The sequence below is a fragment of the Anabrus simplex genome, chromosome 1 (genome assembly GCF_040414725.1).
Source record: "Anabrus simplex isolate iqAnaSimp1 chromosome 1, ASM4041472v1, whole genome shotgun sequence".
In the NCBI taxonomy this organism is placed as follows: domain Eukaryota; kingdom Metazoa; phylum Arthropoda; class Insecta; order Orthoptera; family Tettigoniidae; genus Anabrus; species Anabrus simplex.
Genome location: NC_090265.1, coordinates 844,730,655 through 844,752,755, shown reverse-complemented (window position 1 = coordinate 844,752,755; position 22,101 = coordinate 844,730,655). Strand labels below are relative to the sequence as shown.

The 22,101-nt window shown below is 40.6% G+C and overlaps 1 protein-coding gene across 1 annotated transcript in view; it reads right to left on the bottom strand.

Annotated features, from left to right (window-relative positions):
- The window catches only part of LOC136857234 (uncharacterized), a 229,969-nt gene that overhangs the window by 188,359 nt on the left and 19,509 nt on the right, over positions 1-22,101 (bottom strand). The window contains exon 4 of the mRNA XM_068225001.1: positions 12,498-12,691. Coding sequence (XP_068081102.1) covers positions 12,498-12,691 — 194 coding nt within the window. The remainder of the gene's footprint in view (positions 1-12,497; positions 12,692-22,101) is intronic.

Sequence of the window (22,101 nt, the reverse complement as noted above, 5' to 3'; positions counted from 1 at the left end):
CAGTTTTGTCATGACAATAATAATAATAATAATAATAATAATAATAATAATAATAATAATAATAATAATAATAATAATAATAATAATAATAATAATAACAATAATAATAATACTCAACGAAGGTGGAGCCTGTATCTCAGGAACTACAATCTGTTGATAGTGACCTGCTTAAGGGATCCAAAAATAAAAGGATGCGTACAAAGGCTGAAACTGAAAGGAATAGAGCAGGAGAAGTATTTAAAAAGATGGTGGGTTGATTGCAGAAACTATTGCGGTGGAAATCACTATTCCTAGAATAACAAAATTCCAAGTTAACAGAGCAAACCACACATCACAATCTGTTATCGAATACTACAGAAGTACATTATTTCTCTACATGGACTGTCTGAATCAGTCTCTGAAAGGCAGATTTTTCGAAGACAAGGAGGAGGCATTCAACCTGACGTTCCAAAGAAGTGAAACACATGGCCCCAGAAGACTTCAAGAAACTGATTGTGAGTATAAGAAAATAGTTACAGTAACATTCTGGACCCTATTGATGAGGAAGCCCAACCTTGCAAATCTATGTCAAACGAAGAGATTGGTAAAATAGACCTGACTGCTGTTCTTTTTCTTCCAATCATTCAACAAGCTTTGATACTGGTCATCACTTTACTTTACTTTACTTTATGGTGGAACGATCACCCAGATAAGTTATGGTGCTTATTATGCTCCTTTTGTTATTGTTAAAATACTGTATTTATCTGAAACTACTTGTATTTTATTGCTTTATTTATATTTTAGCACACTTACGAGAGTGGAAACATAGCTAAAGAACACAATGAAAGATGACCATCTTTCCTCTCTATGCATGGTGTTCACTCATTGGAAACGTATAGAAAAATAGGATTGGTAGCTACGGACGCGAGGCTAGTCGACGGTAATTTTTTCACGCTCGAAACAGTGAAACTACCACTAGTTGAGTAATGTACAGATAGAGAAGTGCATCATTTTAGAGCACCTTGATTTCATTCGTGATATAAACCTAATACGCAGTGGCGTGCACTGAACATATTCATTAGCCCAGCTGCAAAAGAAGTTTTTAAAATATAAACAATCGTAGCCCCACTACACTCTCCAAAGTGTCCGGCTCCATGGCTAAATAGTTAGCGTGCTGCCCTTTGGTCCAGAGGGTCCCGGGTTCGATTCCCGGCAGGGTCTGGGATTTTAACCTTAGTTGGTTAATTCCAGTGACTCGGGGGCTGGGTGTGTGTGACGTATTCATGTGTAACGTATGCAGCATTAGAAATCATCCTAGGTAGGGCCCTCATCTTCACAGACATGCAAGTCGCTTGATAAGCCGTCTACGAGAAAAAGACCCGCACCAGGCGTCTTAGGAGGCCATACGCCTTTATTATTATTATTATTATTATTATTATTATTATTATTATTATTTTTATTATTCTCTAAAGTCAACAAGTCAACATTACCATTTTATAAGGCTGCATTTTTCGTGGAAAGGACTACCTGAGAAAGATCTTTCAAGAATAGTTTCAACCACACGCTCGCACATAGTACTTCCAAATTGATATTCACGGCAGTGACGACACCATCATAACTTAATCTATGGCAGATTTTAAACAATGTATTTACAGTTTCATCCGGTGACGCTTCGTGATAGTACAGTCATGGTTTTCATAAAAATACACTGGGACTATCTATTTGCTTTTTACTTAAAAAGCCTAATCTAATCAGCAAAATTTAACTGGTATTTTACCGTCGTCGAAGTTTTATAGTTTCACTCGCATACTGAGTGTACGTGTATCAACGACAAACGAGGGAAAATATTTGTCGCGACGTATAACACACGTTATATTAATGAAGAATGCCACAGAAGAGCAATACTACAGAAATTCACTATATAACACCATCACAGACAACCATTCGCGCAACTCTGTGTTCATGCTGGGCAACCTAAATATTTTTCTGCGGCTATCGGAACACATACTCTACACGTGCCCTCAATGAATTGCTCGACCGAGCTCGATAGCTGCAGTCGCTTAAGTGCGGCCAGTATCCAGTAATCGGGAGAAAGTGGGTTCGAACCCCACTGTCGGCAGCCCTGAAGATGGTTTTCCGTGGTTTCCCATTTTCACATCACGCAAATGCTGGGGCAGCACCTTAATTAAGGCCACGGCCGCTTCCTTCCCATTCCTAGGCCTTTCCTGTCCCATCGTCGCCATAAGACCATATGTGTTGGTGCGACGTAAAGAAAAAAAAAGAATTGCTCGAAAAAACTGTATACATGCCGAAACCCAAGGCTAAAATATATTCTTCTATTTTACAATTGATTTCATATATTGGCTCTATTTTCATTAGCAAGACGATGTGCAAGTGGCTATACTGTTATGATGTTCATATTTTTGCTTGCAATCTCTAGTGTGTGGTGCTGAAGACTTCGAGTGCCAAGTATTAAAACTAACACCCCTTACCTAAGCTACCTGGCCTGTCAACGTAAATTGCTGTCGGGGGAGGGGCCACAGCTTCGCCTCGAGGAAGCTTCAAGTGCATGCGTCACCCATGCGACCTTAAATTTCGCTGGGGGTAGCTCTCTGTCGTGCCGGCAATGAAACCCAGCTCGCTGGAGAAGCTGAACTGCGCTAGTGCGAGCGGATTCTCAAGACAGCTGTATTTAGCTGGCTTAGATGTTCGCAATTTTTTAAACATTATAAAAAGCGTTGTAAGGAATAATCAGAACATGTTAATACAAAGTTCTTTAGCCCAGCAGCGCTGGGGTAGATGGGGTTCAGTGCACGCCACTGCATAATAGTAAGATAAATAGAAAGAATGTGCTAATAATTGTTCATGATATGATATTTGATCAGTTTATGAAAATGATGACTGGTAGAAGAAGAGAAATATCTACATCAAAGATGAGAAAAGTTACAGCAATCAGAAAAAATTGTAGAGAAAAAGGCTTTTTTTTTTTTTTTGCTAGGGGCTTTACATCGCACCGACACAGATAGGTCTTATGGCGACGATGGGATAGGAAAGGCCAAGGAGTTGGAAGGAAGCGGCCGTGGCCTTAATTAAGGTACAGCCCCAGCATTTGCCTGGTGTGAAAATGTGAAACCACGGAAAACCGTCTTCAGGGCTGCCGATAGTGGGATTCGAACCTACTATCTCCCGGATGCAAGCTCACAGCCGCGCGCCTCTACGCGCACGGCCAACTCGCCATGCGGAACTCTTAGGGTGAAATCCACATTGAAAAGGTGAACTCTTTTCTCGGTCATTAATAGTTTTTTTTAAGATAGAACAGAAGCCAGTGCCAATAAAATTGATGTTAAGATAATTGTGAATACAATGGAAGAACTTTTACTTTTATCTCATTATTCTCGCTTATTCTTTTTAATAATTTTCTAGGATTATTCCCCTACATTTTTAAAGTTCTAGTCATGATGGCAATTGATCTTCGAGGATTTGTTGTAGGAGCTCACCATATAATCACTGTAGGTGTGGACGTAGATACAGGAGCTTATTTAACTTCTGCCACTGTAATTACTGCTGTGCCTACAGGAATCAACATTTTTAGTTCATTAGCAACTCTTCTTTGCATCCATCTCTTGGCACAGGCCAGAGTAAAGTGTAGCTTCCACCGAAGTCCCGGTCAACATCCATGGCTGTGACAATATGGAAGTTGCTGGGGTATGGGTAGTGCTGAGTAATGAGAATGACATTCAGAGCATGACTACTGCATCTGAGTGTTATGAAAGGTGCTGCTCATAGGGTCAGTCGTGCTGCAATAGTACTTTCTGACTCAGTGAGGAAAGCAATGGCAAACTACCTCACTCCTCATCTCGCCTAGTACGCCTCATTCTGGTGCTGCCATTGGTTTTTGGGGTTTCCTTATAACCGCACAACCTTTGGTGGTGCTATTTGAGGATCCAACCAGCCTCTGGGCTGATGACCTAACAGACAGACAGCAACTCTTCACGGAGCTCAACTAATTTTACTTCGTAAATTTGTAGTAATGAATAGAAGAAACCCCTGCTAAATGAAGTGATTATCAATAAGATCAAAAGTGTATGGTCGTGGAAGAAAATCAGTTGTTTTACTAAAGGTAAGGCACTATTTTGTAAATTTAAGAAATTATCGTGGGTGCATCACAGCATGCTTCACGAATGCTGTTTATCTGGCACAAGGATGGTGTAACATTATTATACCTCCTATATCTTCAAAGATAGTTCAAATACAGTATAATAATGAAAAATGAGAAAATAGGCTGTAGTTCTTCGTTACCGGTACTTTACGGCAAGAATGGCGCCCAGTAAGATTCATCCAAAAATGGAGGAGCAAGGGGGACACGTGCTGGAGGCCCTGGATTTCTGGGGGCTTGGTAATTTAATGGGCTGACTATATGACGGTATTGGAAGTTACCCTCTCCCGCAAAATATGCCGACTGAAAGCATTTGGTACCATAATTAGCCTAATATAGCGTAACATGCCTCTTGATGATTAGATAATTTAAATTCAGATGACTGCCGGATCAGCTGTTCTGCTTCAGACACTATTGACCCGAGATTTCTGAGGAAAGGTAGTGCATGATTTTTTGTCTGTCAACACGAGAAAATTTAGGATGCCACCAGTATTTAATACCACATCAATATGTCATTAGATGTGAATTCTTTCTTCAAATGCATTGAGACAGTGGAATATATTCAAGATACCATACTCCGACTTATTGCGTTATAATTTTAATGAATATTTAATATTCACAAGCACGTTGTATTCGAAATAAACTTTCAACGTATTTGGTCGTGTTCAGTACGTATAATGTAGTATATATAGAAGAGATGTTAAATACAGAACAAAAATGGCCAACCGAACATCGCAACCTTCCGATTTCACATCGGATGTTTTTACCATTTAACGTTTCTTCGATATGTACCATATGCATGACGAATATAAGACCAAGTGTGAGGACTCAGCCATTATAGCATGGTAGTTTGTGGTCCCGTCACTGCAAGCACTGGAAGCAATTATATTCAACACGTGCTCCAGTAGTTCCTTCAAGCCGAGTATAGAAAAGTGCGGGAGACGTTACTGTGCGAGATATTTCAGTGAATAAGTTGAATTTTCTTTGCTTTTAGTTCCTAAACTCAGTTCATTGTATGTTTTGTACTTCAAGCATGTATCTTAAGTGGCTTGATTAATTTAATAGTTCAGCATTTCTTACTCTTTTGTGCCTGGTTATGATAGAGTAGTTGATGATATGCGAGTTTTTTCACCACCGAAGGATAGAAATCAATTTGAAAAATGGCCAGAGCTATTCCACGGAAGGATACTGAGTTAACGCGTAATGGCGGAATTTGTCATGTTGATTTCTCTGATGATTTGATAGTAAAATCATATAATTTTACAGTGCATGGTAAAAAAGTGGATATCTCTCGTGTAAGATGGAAATTACGTCCAGGAGCAGTGCCACACATTTTCCCTAATTTGCCGAAATGCCTTTCAAGTGAGATTAAGTCCCGTGAAGCTCCCAACAGGAAAGAGAACCTAGACACCATCAGGAAAAGAAGGAAAAAATTGAAGATGAGAGTGCAGCAGCGAATGGGGAATTAAAAAATCAGTGTAATGTTGATCAAAATTTGGGTCATCTAGTGTACTTTCTGATGCCGAAAAGACAATATTATCGCTCAAAAGGCGCCTAAAAATGCTAATAAAAATTTAATACGAGCTAGATCCAGTCTGAACTCAACAAAATTGAGAATGAATTTGCTGGAGAAGCACTTAGAAATACACAGGCATTTAATGACAGAGATAGCAAACACCTTAGCAAGAGAGAAAAGATGGTAATCGACACCATGTTTAATTAATGCCAGGTGAAATTTTCTAATGGAATGAGGTACAGCAATGAAAATCACCAAATTTTGTCATTGTCAGCGACATAACCTCTTTCCTCTGTCCTCACAAAGTGACCTGAGAAAACTTTGTAAATGGCTTAAGTGCCCTTATGGAGTTTATACGCATAGCATAAATGATATTTCAAATTTTCGTAAGGATGAAAATAGTGATAATTTACGTTATGGTGTTGTTATTTTTGATGAAGTTAAGCAAAGAGAAGAAATCCAGTTCAATAGTTTTCCCATAAAGCAGATGGATTAATTGATTTAGGTGAACATACACCAAACCTCCTGAGTAAGTTGCTTGCAAATCACGCACTAGTGTTAATGTTCGTACCTCTTATACATAATTAGGTACAACCAGTTGCTGTTTATGCAAGCGAAAATGCTACTCCAGGAGACATTCTCGCAAAATTTTTAATACAGGTGATTTTGCAGTTGAAAGAGGCTGGGGCGAGGATGGTTGGCTTTATTTGTGTCGGTAGTCAGAAAGGCCTGGAAATCGTTAGGAGTCAGTCGCCAGACAAGTTCTCTACAACCTCACATTCTTAATCCTGCAGATGGTGGTGGTAGTGGTGGTGGTAGTGGTGGTGGTGGTGCTGGTGTTGGTGGTGATTTTTGTTTTAAGAGGAAGTAAAGCTAGGTAATCATCCTCACTGAACAAATTAAGTGGAAAAGAAATCTAAAATAAAACAAAATTATTTATTCAACGAAGGAATTTCGAAACGAAGTACAAAATAAAACAAAAACTTACTGAATTAAGCCGAAAAATTACTAGATAACGAACTAAAAGGTAACGTGCGTTCCCTGAGTAATAGTACGATTGTTAATTACATACCCTTGATTAATCCACTGTCGCACATAAAGCGGATGACGAGATCAGCAGTAGTCGCGTCATCGGCTAATGTGCGTTCGAGTGTTTCCTGCAGGACGAGGCTCCGTCTTAGGCCAGAGAGATAGCTGCACTCTGCTAGGATGCGGGCTACGGTGAAGTCGGCACCACAAGAACGCACTGGGGTGGGGGGGGGGGGGTCTTCTCTCTTTAGGAGATAAGAGTGCGTAGATCGTCCGTGACCTATCCTCAGCCTACAAAATACTATGGCCTCTCTCCGTGAAGACCGGAAAGATGACCGCCACACGGTGGTTGTCTTCTTAAATGCTCTCAGCTTGTTGGAAGTTCGGATATCTAGCCACTCCGATTCCCAGGACGCCAAGGTGGTTCGACGTAGCTGAGAACAAATATCTTTAGCAGGTACATTAATGGGTCTTGGAAGTAAAAGCACCACTTCCTTTGCAGCTTTATCCGCAAGTTCAATTCCCGCAATCCCAACGTGGCTTGGAAGCCACGCGAAAGTGATTCTGGTGCCAGCATCACTTAACCTGGCTAGAAGGCCATGAATCTGCTGCACCAGTGGGTGTTGCGAGAAACAGGTTTCAATAGACAGAGCTTCTAATATTGCGTAAAGCTCCGCAGTATACACGCTACATACACTAGGAAGCGAGATCTTCGTGCTCATATCATCGATGACGAAAAAGCAACCAACATTTTCTTCAATTTTGGAACCATCCATGAAGACATGTCTCGCGACTGGATACTGGTGAACGAAGTCCTGGAAATACCTCCGATAAACGGAGGAATCTGTGTTCACCTTGGGTCCACGGAGTAGATCTAGTCGTATATCCGGTCGCGGAGATAACCACGGAGGTACCTCGCTAAAAGTCTGTTCAAGACAACCACCGATATCTGTATTTAAATCACGACACAAGCTATCAATTCGAAACCTGATCGGCCGTGTGGCATTCGGCCGGTCTTGGTACCTCTGATAGTATTGGGTACTAAAGATTCATTGATAGCTTGGATGCAGCGGCATTTCAAGAATTTTGGCAGCGTACGTGAGAAGTAACTGCTGCCTCCTTATTCGTAAAGATGGAACTCCCGCTTCAGCGAGTAGGCTGGGAATGGGACTAGTACGGAAAGCTCCCGTTGTCAGCCTAACTCCACTATGGTGAACACTGTTTAAAAGGCTCAGCGTAGATTTTGATGCTGAGCCATAAGCCGCATTACCATAATCCATTCGGGAGAGGACCGAAGCCGTGTAGAAACATAGCAGCATCGCACGGCCAGCCCCCACGAAGTGCCGCTGAGAAACTTAAGCATGTTTAAGAGGAAGATCTGGGTTTTCACCGACTTCGAGCATATATTAAAATACATAAGAAACTACTTTTATAATAAAGTAATCTTCACTATAACGACAATATCATTAATTTCAATTTTTAAAGGGAACTGTTCAAAGAAGACCTCCCAGGATATGCTGGGCTTAGAACCTGTCCCAAGCCGACAGTTGCTCATTTAGACTCTCCATCGTTCCAGAAAATGAATGGTAGGCTTGACATCCAACTTTTTAGTGACAGTCTTGCCAAAGGTATGAACTTTTGTCGAGAAATGGGACTGGCAGTATTACAAGGCAGTGAGGACACTGAGACATTTGCCAGTGATATAAATATTGTTGCTGATGGACAGAATGAATTTATCCCTTCTCAAACTCTTCGTAGAGGTTCCACCTTCTCATAGCTCTTGTTAATTTTCTTCAAACTGTAAGGTGTACTAACAACAACTTTGCCTCCAACAGAACTTTGGAATCACTGTTGATAACCCTAAAGAGTACTTTGGAAATTTGTGAATGGCTTTGGGAAGGAGGTTATAGGCATGTGTTAACAGGAATGCTCCCCAGGATCCCTTAGAACGGCAGTTCGGAGTTATGCGTTCTTTCAATTCAGATGATCATCCATCGACAATAGATTTCCTTCATTTGTATCTAGTTCAATGTATCTACGTCCCTATAAAACAGGCTTTAAATGTTGGAAGAAATTGCGAATCTAAACGAGAGCTGATCTTGACCTCGTACCGGTATGTTAATCGGATGCGTATGTTAGCCCAGAATGTGGAAATGCATAACAAGACAGTGAAACAATCAATGGAAACTTCCATTAAGCAAAAAATTGTGGTTCAAGATGCAGTAAATATCGAAGACTGGAAAAGATCTGTACCTGAATTTGATAGCGCAGTTCGAAATTCTTCTATTGAGAAGTGTTTAGTGTACCATTTGGCTGGGTACGTTGTTAATCACTCTTCTAAGTTTATTAGGTGTTCGCCCTGTGCCCATTCTCTACGTGAGAATGATCAAAGTAAATTTTTAGTCCTCACCAAAATAAAAGATTATGGTTCAAGCAACAATGATGTGTCCTTCGAAAAGTGTATGTGACATTCTTTTCCAGACCGAAAAAAGTAATTAATGGAAAACTGAACTCAAAATCGATGTGGGGAGAAATATTTTTTTGATTGCATCGATTCGATAGAAAAAATTCAGTTTAACCTTCAAGAGCTGGCTGTTGTCTTCAACATGTTATGGATATAATCCCCAGACTTGTTTATCATTATCTGAAGTGCCGATTTTTCTTCACAACGAAGAAAATCCGGCGAGATTTACAATCTCGAACATCCGCAAAATCTTCACACAAGCTTTCGAAAGTTCAGTAACCGGCAAACTGAGTTGGCTCATCATGGGTGTTTGTTTTAATTTGCTGGGAGTTATGTGCTATTTATCTGTGTATGTACACTCCAGTAACCGGTGCTTTGTGCAACAAGTGATGAAGGCCCTAGCTCTTATGTCCATGTATGATTTTTTCCATTGTACTCTGTCGTGGTATTTTGATTGTAATCTCTCATTGTTTTTTAAAAGACAATGTATATACTTAACAGTTACGGAGTAATACGTTTCCTCGTGCACCATTTCTATGACCAGCTGATCGGTACTGTGGAGCTTGCCCACGCTAGCGCTGCCTGGCGGGGCGCGCTTGAACTCGAGGATTCCATGTTCGTCATGTTACATGTATAAAAACGACCTAATACGTTGATTATTTGTTTTGAACATTTATTTTGGTCATAATATTAGTTTAATTCAAAAGGAAACAAAGGCAACATATAGCGGGGATATAAAAATATTGTTGTTTGCGGATGCCATAACGATCTGGAGAGTCAACAATACAGAAGTGCAAATCCAACTAGAGGCTTTAAATGGCAATATTGAGAAATATAGAATGAAAATTAGTGTGGAGAAGAGCAAAACAGCGGCGATGACAAAAGGAGAAAGAGATGGAAAAGGAATCGTTAGTATCTGGGAAGAAAACCTTGAGGTTGTTCAATGCTTCAAATATTTGGGAAGTGAAATAATACAAGATGCAAGGTTGGATAAGGAGATCAGCAGAAGGGTACAAGTGGAAAATACATTCAACCAGAATGTAAGGAACTTGGTGTGGAACAGAGAAGTTGCTATGAAATGTAAAAAGGGAATTGGACATTGACAGCAAGAGATGAGAGTAAAATTCAGACCAGTGAGATGAAGTTCTTGAGGAGTATGGTAGGGAAGACAAGGAGAGAGTGAGTGTGAGAGAGAAAAGTAAGAAATGTTGAAGTCTGAAAAGAAATAGCGGTAGAAAAACTGAGTGATATGATGGAGAAGAATTAATTGAGATGGTTTGGATATGTTATGAGGATAGAGGAGGGAATGTTTCCAAAGCAAGTGTTGGAGGCTAAAATAAAGGGAAAGAGGGCTAGAGGGAGGCCAAGAGCAAGGACAATAGACTGTCAAGAACAGTACGAGAAAATGAAGGCTGGAATGGAATACAATTCCTGAAGAGGAGTGATTGAAAGAGAGGCAACGGTGGAGAAGTACCATCAATAACCCGACCTGGCAGGAGTTAGACAAGAAGAAATGAAAATGATAATGATGATGACTTAGTAAAGCTTACGAAGTTTTGCTTGTTTTGAATAATGAATTATACTGCATTTCCGAAAATACAAAGGAAAACTGATATTCTTACGTCTGTACCTATTATTGTGTAAATTTTGGTACTTTGTGAAGAAGTTGAGAAAGAGGTGGTTACCCATACTTCTTTATCAGGGGGGCCCTTGTTTTATGTGGGCAGCCCTGGGCCCTTATTACTCTGTTAGTGTTAGTTAATAATTTTCCATCAAAGAAATCAAGAATCCCTTGTCAAAAACAATATACTACTAAACAAATCATATAAGAATTGGTATCTCTCACCGAAAACGCTCCTAATAGAATTCTAACAATCATGAGGCAGCCGAAATGTATCCGTGCTGACAGTGGCGTGAAGAGTGTCATAACGGACGCGAGGAGAAGACTCCACCCGACGATCATCCGTGCACCATATTTAACGGCCAGAGTATGACCTGTGACCTGAGTCACGGTGTAACCCCAGAAGTAGACCGATAGTAAATAGCCTACCAGAAGCTGATTCCAGTCTTGACGCTGAAAATAGAAACATACACTTTCTATTAGAACAGAAACAGTAACTTTGTGAATTGAACTAGCACTTACGGATGAACTACCGGTACCACTCGCAGTAGCGAAGAGCGCGATTTTGAATGTGTTTTAATAAATCAGTAAAATAATTCTCCAGATATCTAACCAGATTTCCAAGCAAGCCCCAAATTTCAAGTGATAGCGATATCTCCTGTGAGAAAGTAGTCTTGATAACACAGAACACAAAATAGCAGAAATAATTCCACCCATCGTAACTGTCTCTCCTCGTTCTTCCAGTACGATCTGCCTTACTTGTTTTCTACCACTTTTGGCAACAACCTTCGGAGTAGGAGGCGCCGCAGAAATTCCAGTTTCATCAACACTAAGAATACCCTCGGGTATAAAACTGTAGCATGTCATAACCGATCAATAATTTATTGTCAAAACTTCCTTTACACTTGTTTTATTAAAGGCTGTCGATTTGGCCAAGCTAGTGTTCTTTGCTTTCCTGAGTGTTAAGTTTGGATGCCGTTTCATAACGCTTTGTAACCAATCAGTGATTGCTTTGGTTCGATTGTCGGCAGGGTCGGGAATTTTAACCATAGTTGGTTAATCCAGCTGGCACGGGGGCAAGGGGAGTGTGTCGTTTTCATCATCATCATCATCATCAAAACTCATCACGACACGCAGGTCGCTTACGAGCGTCAAATCAAAAGACCTGCATCTGGCGAGCCGAACGAGTCCTCGGACAATCCCGGCGCTAAAAGCTATACGCCATTTAATATTTTTCAGTGCCTGCTATTTCATTTTCCTTTCAGATAGTTGTACACGTTTTATCAAGTTTCGAAGCGTAATCAAATGCCAGTTTACTAGCATGTACTGTACATACGTCAAGCCATAGCCTAATAAATTTTAATGGCTTTAACCAAGTGCTCGCATTGTAAGAGTTCCCCTTCATCGGTGAATACTTGACAACATCGAAATTTGTCTGCCTAATACTTTAACACTTTATCTACAATACATGCAGGCTGCACTTTAGGCGCTTCAATCGTTTGTGCAACATTGACTACGATTGTATTTCTCTGTTGCTAGTCTAATGGACAAGTTGGTCTCCTGAATGTTTCTCAAGACATCCCTAACATCCTCAGAAAAGCTGCAGCACGCTGTTTTCACACATATGTACGCACATTTCTCCAAATATCAGAATAAAACTACAGTTTCTCCTCTCTTTAAATTTATAGAGTAGTAACTAATGAATTAAAATATTATGTTTTTATAGACTTACCTCTTGGATGTCCGGTAATGTGTGGTTACCGAAGAGAAATCCCATGTCACCTTTACACTCCGGGTCGATATGGATGGTTGGTGCCACTTTCTTCGTCATATCGACTATAGCCAGACTAATATTAATTCTCAGCATGTAAGATCCCCAGGTGGCAAAAAAGATCATGATTGCCAAACTAAGTCTAACAGGAATACCTGGAAAAATAACATCATCACTAGGAGGTCTTTTATGTTCTAAAAATGTGGAAAATATTTATTTTTATGTACTAAAAAACTAAAATTATTAAATAAAACTTCAGAATATTTTGCTTTAAATATCACATAACCACCCGCGATCGAGACGTAAATAAGTATACCGTTTTGTATTAAAATATGATGCTACCAAACGTGGTCCTTGAGACAAATGTATGTCTATGTATGGAAAAGTACAGTATGATGTGCAGGAGTAGATATGGTAAGGGCGGGGGGTCAAATATAAACAGGATTTTATTTTTATTTGAATTCATTTATTAAAAACACAAGGCAATTGCCATTTATTTTTCCTCATAGTTTCCCGCTTTGGAAAATAATTTGTACCGTACCAGCATATGGGCAGCTTTTTGATGCCCCCATCACAAAAAGAACAGGATCGCGTCACCAGCTGGCTGTGCACGAAGTCTTCCACACCCTCGTCATCTTCAAATCCTTGCCCTCCTAGAGCTTATTTAAGCGGACGAACAAATGAAAATCGCATCACCTTCTTCCGCAAACCTTGCTGTAAGCCTCGGACAGACCTCCAAACGTCTCAACTTCAAATTTTCGGTCAAAGGCGAGGGACCCATCTGGAACATATTTTACGGAACTATAGGCCGTTTGTGATGATTGCTTGACAGCTCCCATAATTATTGATTTCGACTTGTTCTGCAATTTCTGATACTCTCACCCGTCGATCGTCGTCAATAATGTCTTTAACCGCACGAATGTTTTCGTCTGTAATGCTGGTCCAAGGACGGCGATCATGTTGCTGATTTTCCACACGTTCTCGTCCTTCCTTGAACTTTTTATGCCAGGCAAACACACGCGTCCTTGATAAATGTTTGATCACCGAACTGTGCAGTCAATCTCTGGAAAATTTCCGCCGCTGTAACTCCTTCATGAGCAAGAAATTTTATAATTATCCGTTGCGCAGTGGAGGGGTGCACATCTTGCTCCGACATCGTGAGCGTTACTGACGAAACGGCGGGAAATATCTAGCAGCACGCTTTCTCCATTCCTAACGGTCCCGCCTAAGCATAGCAGAAGCGCGGGGTCAGTCCTACTAACTGTTGATGTTCAGGAACAAAAATCCCGTTTATATTTGATCGACCTTCGTATTAAAAAAACATGCAATGATTTGTTTAAATGTTGCAAAGGCAAACCATTATCTTTGAAAAAATGTACCATTTCGTACTCACCGATCACACTCCGGAATATTAGTTGATAGTCACAAAACTGCAATGAAGTAAAAAAGATCATCTCCAAATTGTCCATCACAATGCATGCCGATTATCTCTAAAGAACACTTGATACCGTGAAAACGATCGCGCCACATAATTGGACGTCAGACGCTCATTGTTAAAGAGATGAATGTCACCAACACTAACGCCATACATTTCACCATCATGAGCACGCTCCAATGCTTTAGCAACTTCGCATATTTATTTAAACCCTCTGCTTTTCAGAATAAATATTGACCTTTAACAATCCCTGTACCTGCGAAACCGAGATTGAATCGAATTTACACTCATGTTCATAAAAAAAAAAAAAAAAAAAAAGAAACAAACAAAGCGCCTTGAAAGACTAGAGATAGGAAGTTCAAATTCACAGGACATGTTCATTAGTATGTTCTGCAGAAACGATTAGCATTTCAGTCACCTAGGTTCAGCATGTGTACTCTTTCCAAGTAGACACTGGGTCCTCCATGGCCTCTGATAACTTGTTCCATGCGCGATGGATCGACGCGTATAAGGCGCAAATGGCGTTCCGGGGTATAGCCATCCATGTTGCATTCACCTGGTTCCACAGTTCATCTTTGGTGGTTGGCACTGGGTCACACCGCCGCACCCGTCGTTTCACCATATCCCACACATTTTCGATTGGCGACAAGTCCGGTGATTGGGCGGGCCAGGACAACAGTCTGACATCCTGTGACAACAAGAAGGCACGTGTTCGTGCAGCAACATGTGGTCGCGCATTGTCCTGCTGAAATATGGTGTCTGCGGTGTCGTGCAGTAACGGTATGCCTACGGACCACAGGATGTCATTTACGTAGGTCAAACTGGTCTTAGTGGCCTAGACACGCACCAACTGTGATTTGTGGTTGCACCCAATAGCACCCCACACCATAAGGCCATGAGTTGGCGCTGTATATATTTTGCGAATGCAGTCAATGTGATGCCTCTCCCCCAGTCTGCCGCGAATCAAAATGCGGCCACCGTTTCCAAACAACTAGAACCTGGATTCGTCCAAAAACACTAAGTGCTGACATTGCTTTCCTCAGCGACGTCGTTCCATACACCATTGCTATCTAGCATGTTTATCCACATTAGTCAAAGGTAGACAGGCGGAGAAGTGGACGACGCGCCGGTAACCCAGGCCGTAATAAACGGCGACGGACTGTCACACCCGGTAGTGTACGATATGTTACAATGATCCACTGTTGCGCCAGAGCCGAGGAGGACGCAGATCTGTCCTGCAATGCCATTCGGATGAGGTGTCGATTTTTTCTGGGGGTGGTTTGTGTGGTGCGACCAGACCCATCTCGTCGTGTTCTACGGCCTTCTGTGAACCAATGTGTACATACCCGTTGCACTGCTGACACACTTCGTCCCACACGAGCAGCAATTTCCCGGATGGATGCATTACGTTCTCTCATGCCAATATTGCTCCCTCTTTCAAACTCACTCATTTGACGGTGCGGTTCTCGCATACGTCTGCGAGGCATCCTGCACGTCTGCTCAAGCCACACTGATCCATTACTTGCGGTTTGTAGTGACGAGAGCCGCAAGCACATTTTACCAGTCGGTGGTGGTGCGCTGAGATATCGATGTGGACCTTGAACCTGAGGGTCGACATCATTCAGATGCTAATCATTTCTTCAGAACATACTAATGCACATGTCCTGTGAATGAACTTCCTATCTCTAGTCTTTCAAGGTGGTCTGGTTTAAGAACATGAGTGTATTTTAACAACACGCACTTGCTTCACTGTTTCGGACAACAGCTTAATGGATTTTTCAAGTATGTTTATGGTTTTACACAAGAAACTTAGATCGGCAAATAAAGACGCCAAATCGTTTTCAAAAAGCTGTCTTTCATTAACTCCTGAAGAATCTGAATTCACGACGCGTCGTTTTTATCTATAGTCGCGGCCACCAAATTAGGCGGGTCAGAGAAATTACACTATTGCCAACATGGCAACTGGCGAAGAAAAGTTTAATATTGAACTCATCATTTCGATAACAATAATGCTATTTGCCTTACGTCCCACTAACTACTTTTAACCGGGCGAGTTGGTCGTGCGGTTAGAGGCGCGCAGCTTGAGCTTGCATCCGGGAGATAGTGGGTTCAAATCCCACTGTCGGTAGCCCTGAAGATGGTTTTCCGTGGTTTCCCATTTTCACACCAGGCAAATGCTGGTGCTGTGCCTTAATTAAGGCCACGGCCGCTTCCTTCCCACTCCTAGTCCTTTCCTATCCCATCGTCGCCATAAGACCTATCTGTGACGGTGCGACGTAAAGCCATTAGCAAAAAGCTACTTTTACGGTTTTCGGAGACGCCGAGGTGCCGGAATTTTGTCCCACAAGAGTTCTATTTACGTGCCCGTAAATCTACCGACACGAGGCTGACGTATTTGAGCACCTTCAAATACCACTGGACTGAGCCAGGATCGACCCTGCCAAGTTGGGGCCAGAAGGCCAGTGCCTCAACCGTCTGAGCCACTCAGCCTGGCCACACATCATTTCGAAGCACCGAGCTCGATAGCTGCAGTTGCTTAAGTACGGCTAGTATCCAGTATTCGGGAGGTAGTGGGTCCGAACCCTACTCTCGGCAGCACTGAAGATGGTTTTCCGTGGTTTCCCATTTTTTCACATCAGGCAAATGCTGGGTCTGTACTTTAATTAAGGCCATGAACGCTTCCTTCCTACTCATAGCCCTTTCCTGTCGCCGTAAGACCTATCTGTGTCGGTGCGACGTAAAAACAACTTGTTAAAAATATCGTTTCGGAGCGTGAGGCAGTTTGTTCTCTCCCAAGCTCCTGATGTTACCTCCTATAATGTTGCAAACCAAATTATACTACAAGCTTCAGGAATGATTGCTGGTTTCAGCGGTATAAATATTTTCGACATAAACCAATTAAAATAATTATTAAGTACAAAACATGAACAAATATATTTAAATCCGTAGGATCATGTATTGAAATTTTCAGTGAGCGGCCACGTTTTTTTATTTCTTCAGCCAATAAAATATTGTCTGCAGAAAAAATGTAGACGATCCCGGAGGCTCTGCCACGAAATTTGAAAAGTGGTACGAGGGCTGGACCGGGGTCCACTCAGCCTCGGGTGGTCAACTGAATAGCTATCCGCGAAGTGGTTTTCTGTGGTTTCCCACTTCTCCTCCAAGCAAATGCCGCTTCTTTCCATCTTCCTATTGCCCACCCACAAGGCCCCTGATCAGCAGAGCAGGTGAGGCCGCCTGAGTGAGTTATTGGTCCTCCTCTCCAGTTGTATCCCCCACCAAATGTCTCACGCTCCAGGACACTGTCGTTGAGGCGGTAGAGGTAGAAACACTACCCCTGTAGGGGTAAAGGGGTTAAATAAAATAATATAAAAAAGAAAGAAAGAAAATAGTACCGATGCTGAAAATCTGGTTGAGTACTAATATTTCAGTGTTCCGATCTTTCTTTCTTTCTTTCTTCCTTAATCTGTTTACCCTGCAGGGCTGGCTTTTCCCTCGGACTCAGCGAGGGATCTCCTTTCTACCACCTCAAGGACAGTGTTTCCTTCAGTTTTCAGATATAAGTATCCCCACAAAAATAATTCACTTTTTTTTCACTTCCTTTCACATTCCCCCTCGCCGTTAAGTGAATATTCCGGGGGAAAATACTGTACTTGTTTCTTTACTAGCAAAGGATCTGCTAAATACCAATTATCACGACTGTAAAATCTTCAGTTTTTGAGATATGTGTCCTCATAGAAGGAATTCAACTCCTTTTCACCCCCACCCCAACATAATTTCCCTCCCCAAAAAGCGCTTTTCTTTGTTTTTAAAGGAGATCCAAATACTAATCTTCACGCCAGGAAACAACTTTAGTTTTTATTTGATGTAAGTATCCTCATACAATTAATTAAATTAATTTTTCAATTCTTTCACCCGCCCCCCTTCATTGGATTTTCTGAAATCAAAGGAATACGTGTTTCTTTAACTTTAAGGCAGATTCTAAATATCAATTTTCACGTCTGCAACATCTTTCGTTTTGGGGATAATAATATTTTCATACAAATAATACAAACAAATTTTCTATTCTCCCTCCCCCTCCCCCCGCTGTAAATGGATTTTCGAAAACAAAAAGTACGTATTTCTTTAATTTTTAAAGGAGATTCCAAATACCAATTTTCAGGTCTGTAATATCTTCAGGTTCTGAGATTTAAGTATCCTCATTAAAGGCTTTCAACCCCTTTTTCACCCCTCCTAGTGGGATTTTCCGAAAACAAAAAGTACGTGCTTCTTTATTTTTAAAGGAGATTCTAAATGCCAATGTTTACATCTGTAAACTTTTAAAGTTTTGAGATATAGATACACTCATTTTAAAAATTACCCCCGTTTTCACCCCCTTAGCGACAGAATATCCAAAAACCTACTCTTAGCGAGCACCTACATTGTATTATATATGTATCCTCACATTTTTTTCCTTATGTCCAGTAATTTTGGCTCGGCGATGATGAATGAGTCAGTCAGTCAGGACATGTTCTTTTTATATATAGATTCGAAGATCACAATCGTTCGTAGCTGAAAAAGAATAACTGGACAAGCATATTCAGGCTTCACGGACATATTACTCGACATACTTTGGTGTCAGCCCTGGACCTCAGCCTTCGGAAGACCTCAACAAAAGACGACACCTTCAAGCGCAGTGCCAAAATATTGAAACTTCGCAGACATAATACTCGTATTTTGTATCAGTCTTTGACCTGAAAGCTGACAAAAGACGATACGTTCAAGTGGAATACCCACAGAACACCAATATATATACTATCTGAGCACTTTTTAGCGATAGATTTGTGTACGGTTTTGAGGAGTAAGGAGGGAGGTCTTCCGGTTCCGTTAATACTGCCAACTGAATGGAAATGAAATCTGGAATGAATCGATAATATGATCGATCGATATGAATTTTCTTAATCTTTGTTATTTTAAGCCAACAACTGTGTCACACACACACATTATATAACATTATATAACATTTCGCGATGCGAATCTCATTCCTAGAGTGAATTCTATAGTTTGGCTTTGCTGTGTAAATAACAACAGTACTAGTACGTAAAGTGTACGCCAGACGTCGCACAGCGATGCATAAGCGATTCATAGTTTGTGTTTCAAAGATTGCCAGTACGAATCTCGAAGATTGCCGAGGTCGACCGCTTCAGCACTAGGGTGTAAATCTATTGCTAAAAGTGCGCAGATAGTATATATATAAATATAATGCCACTGAAGAAAGTCGTGTGTACAGCGAAATAGTCGTGGACATTTACACATATATAATTGTAATATTTCCATAATAATATTTACTAACTGCACCAAAATTAACTCTTGATTTAGGCCTACCCTAAACGTATTATGATCTTATATTTAATACATAAATAAGCATGAAATTCCACTGATAATCTGGGTCTACGTAACCGGCTCAGTTTACTGTTTGTCTCTTTGTCGGTTTTCTCTTACAGCATCACGGGAGTATAGAAGATGGATTTTCATGAAATTTGGTATTTCAGTTTAGGATAAGGCCGAGTATGCTATCAGCTAAAGGTTTTTCTACAATCAGTAGGAAGATGGCTTCAGAAGGGATCTAAAACATACAATTCGAAGTAACTCTTTTACGGTTCATTTTACAGGAAAATGGTCATGACAAAAACTTAGAATATATTTGTAAAATATTCTATACCTTTCTCTGATGCAGTTGCTAGGAGATTATTCTGGCAACGTTTTAAAGGATTTGTATATCTGTACATTTTGAATATTATCTCGGTACTTGGTTTTTATAACGGAAGGAAGAGATCAAATCAAGAGCACTAATAAACAAAAAAGGATGAATTTGCAAAAGGCCATCGATAGCCAGGAAGTGAATTCATCACAAGCCGCTGAGTGGTGGTGGGGGTGATGATTATTGTTTTAAAAGGAAGTAAAACTAGGCAACAATTCTCTATTAACACCAATCAGAGCGCAAAAATGGAAGGGATCTGACACTTCGGAGAATGAAGGTATTGACCAAAGAATGACAACGGCCATGAAGGTCGTGAAAATTAAAGACTCCCTAGTATTCGCAAACCTAATACAGTTGTGGTCAGAAAAGAACAAGAGTTGTCCAAGGGAGGTCGGATAGGATAGATAAAAGTGAGGAACCTGGCACAAGTGAGTGGAAGCAATGTCAGGACTCTGCTAAGAGCCCCGTGGTCGCCAACCCACGCTTCCAAGTTAAGAGCACCTAGGGCCCAATTTAGTATTCTTAGTTATTCTATCGCCCCCATTCACAGGAATTCACAAGCCGCTGACAGGGAGGGACATGCCCTCCTATGTGCCCGAGTATCTCACAAACAACACAGGGCGTCGTTAAAAATAATGTATTCAATTAATCATCCACTTCATAAAATTATTGTCCTGTCCACAGCGGCTACAACAGCTAGTCTATTACACAAACGAGTTCATGAGTTCATTCTTTTATCAATTCACCGACGTTTGCTTACAGGAGGTACAACAATCGACTTAAAATTTTATATGTACACCAGCAGTTACCCGCGGCTACGCCCGCGTGGATTTCATAATTTTTCCTTAGTACTGGACTAAGATATTATCTGAAAAAACCTAAAGTATGAAATCTCACCGAAAAATGAATGTCATTTACCCCAGAAACTTTTTGTAAACCACGTTTACGTTATCGCCTTTTGAGGCTAAGATGACCATGCAAAAAAGAACCGTACATGCAGAAACAGTCTCCGCTCAAGCTGAAAAAGAACAGCATGTTTCTTTATTTTTAAAGGAGATTCCAAATACCTATTTCCACATCTGTAACATCTTCAGTTTTAAGTATCCCCAGAAAAAAGTTCAACCCATTTATCAGTCCTTCCCCACCCCCAGCCCCTTTCTTTATTTTTAAAGGAGATTCCAAATACCGATTTTCACGTCTCTAACATCTTTATTTTTTGAGATATAAGTACCCTAATAAAAATTCATATATTTTTTCACTTCTTTTCACTCCCGTTCCCGGGTATAAATTATAGAATTCTAACGTTGTTGTTAAATACAATAGTGTACTACGGACGAATCACCATCAAGAGTGTCAGTCATATGCCTTCATTCCATGTAAACAATGCTGAGATTAATTTAATCCAGGATTTTGGCTTTTATATACCACCCCTCTCCTACCCTTCGGCCAACATTCTTTCCAACGACGGGACTCGAACCGGCTAACCACGGTGTCAAACTATATAGATTTGACGCCTTAAGGTATGTATTCACGTTTGAAATTGCGATTTAGGTCAAAATAATCAATATTTAGCTTTTGATGTCAAATGAAAGCCTGGAATTTCTAGTTTCCAAATATGTAAGTATCATTGGCCTGAGACATAGAGAACGGCCGTAAATTGCATTTAAATGGACCACTGCGTACATGATTTATCTGCTCTGGGGGCGTGGTCATTCACTAGCTTTCCATACTCAAGCAGATTTTTCCACATAATTACATTTCAATACATCGCACTGGTGTTTCCCCATGTAGTACCTTTGTGAACCAAAAGATAGCAGTGGTTGTCACATGATATATCTCTGGAGAAGGAATGTTGAATCTTGCATAAATGCTGTGCAATCCAATTATGAATGACACGTGCTGTGTTATTTGTGTTTATATCGAGTAACTAACTTCTGCTAAGTGAATAATGGGTAGTAATAGACATAGTGGCTATAAAAGAAAGCGCCGTTGCTATGGAAATAAGTATACAATGAATAAAAAAAATATTACTGAGACAGTAGTCCAAAATGAGAACAATAAAAATCAACTTCCTAATGTCAGTAGTGCTTCCGAGTCAAATACTTCCTACTTCGCATTATGACAGTAATTGTGGTGATTCTCAAGTATTTTTAACATTAGTGTGTAATGTGTAGAAAAACGGTTATCTTTGCTGGTATGTCCTGTCTGTATGAAATGTGGATCAATATCGATGAAAAACTTCTGTAAACAGAGGTTAGGTTGGGCATTTTTTTTTGTTAGTTTGGTGTGTAGTAATAGTGATTTTCAATCTGAACCTCAGTGTACATCAAGGGGAAATTGTCAGATTATGAAATTAATTGAAGACTTGTGTATGGGATGCGCTTCAATGG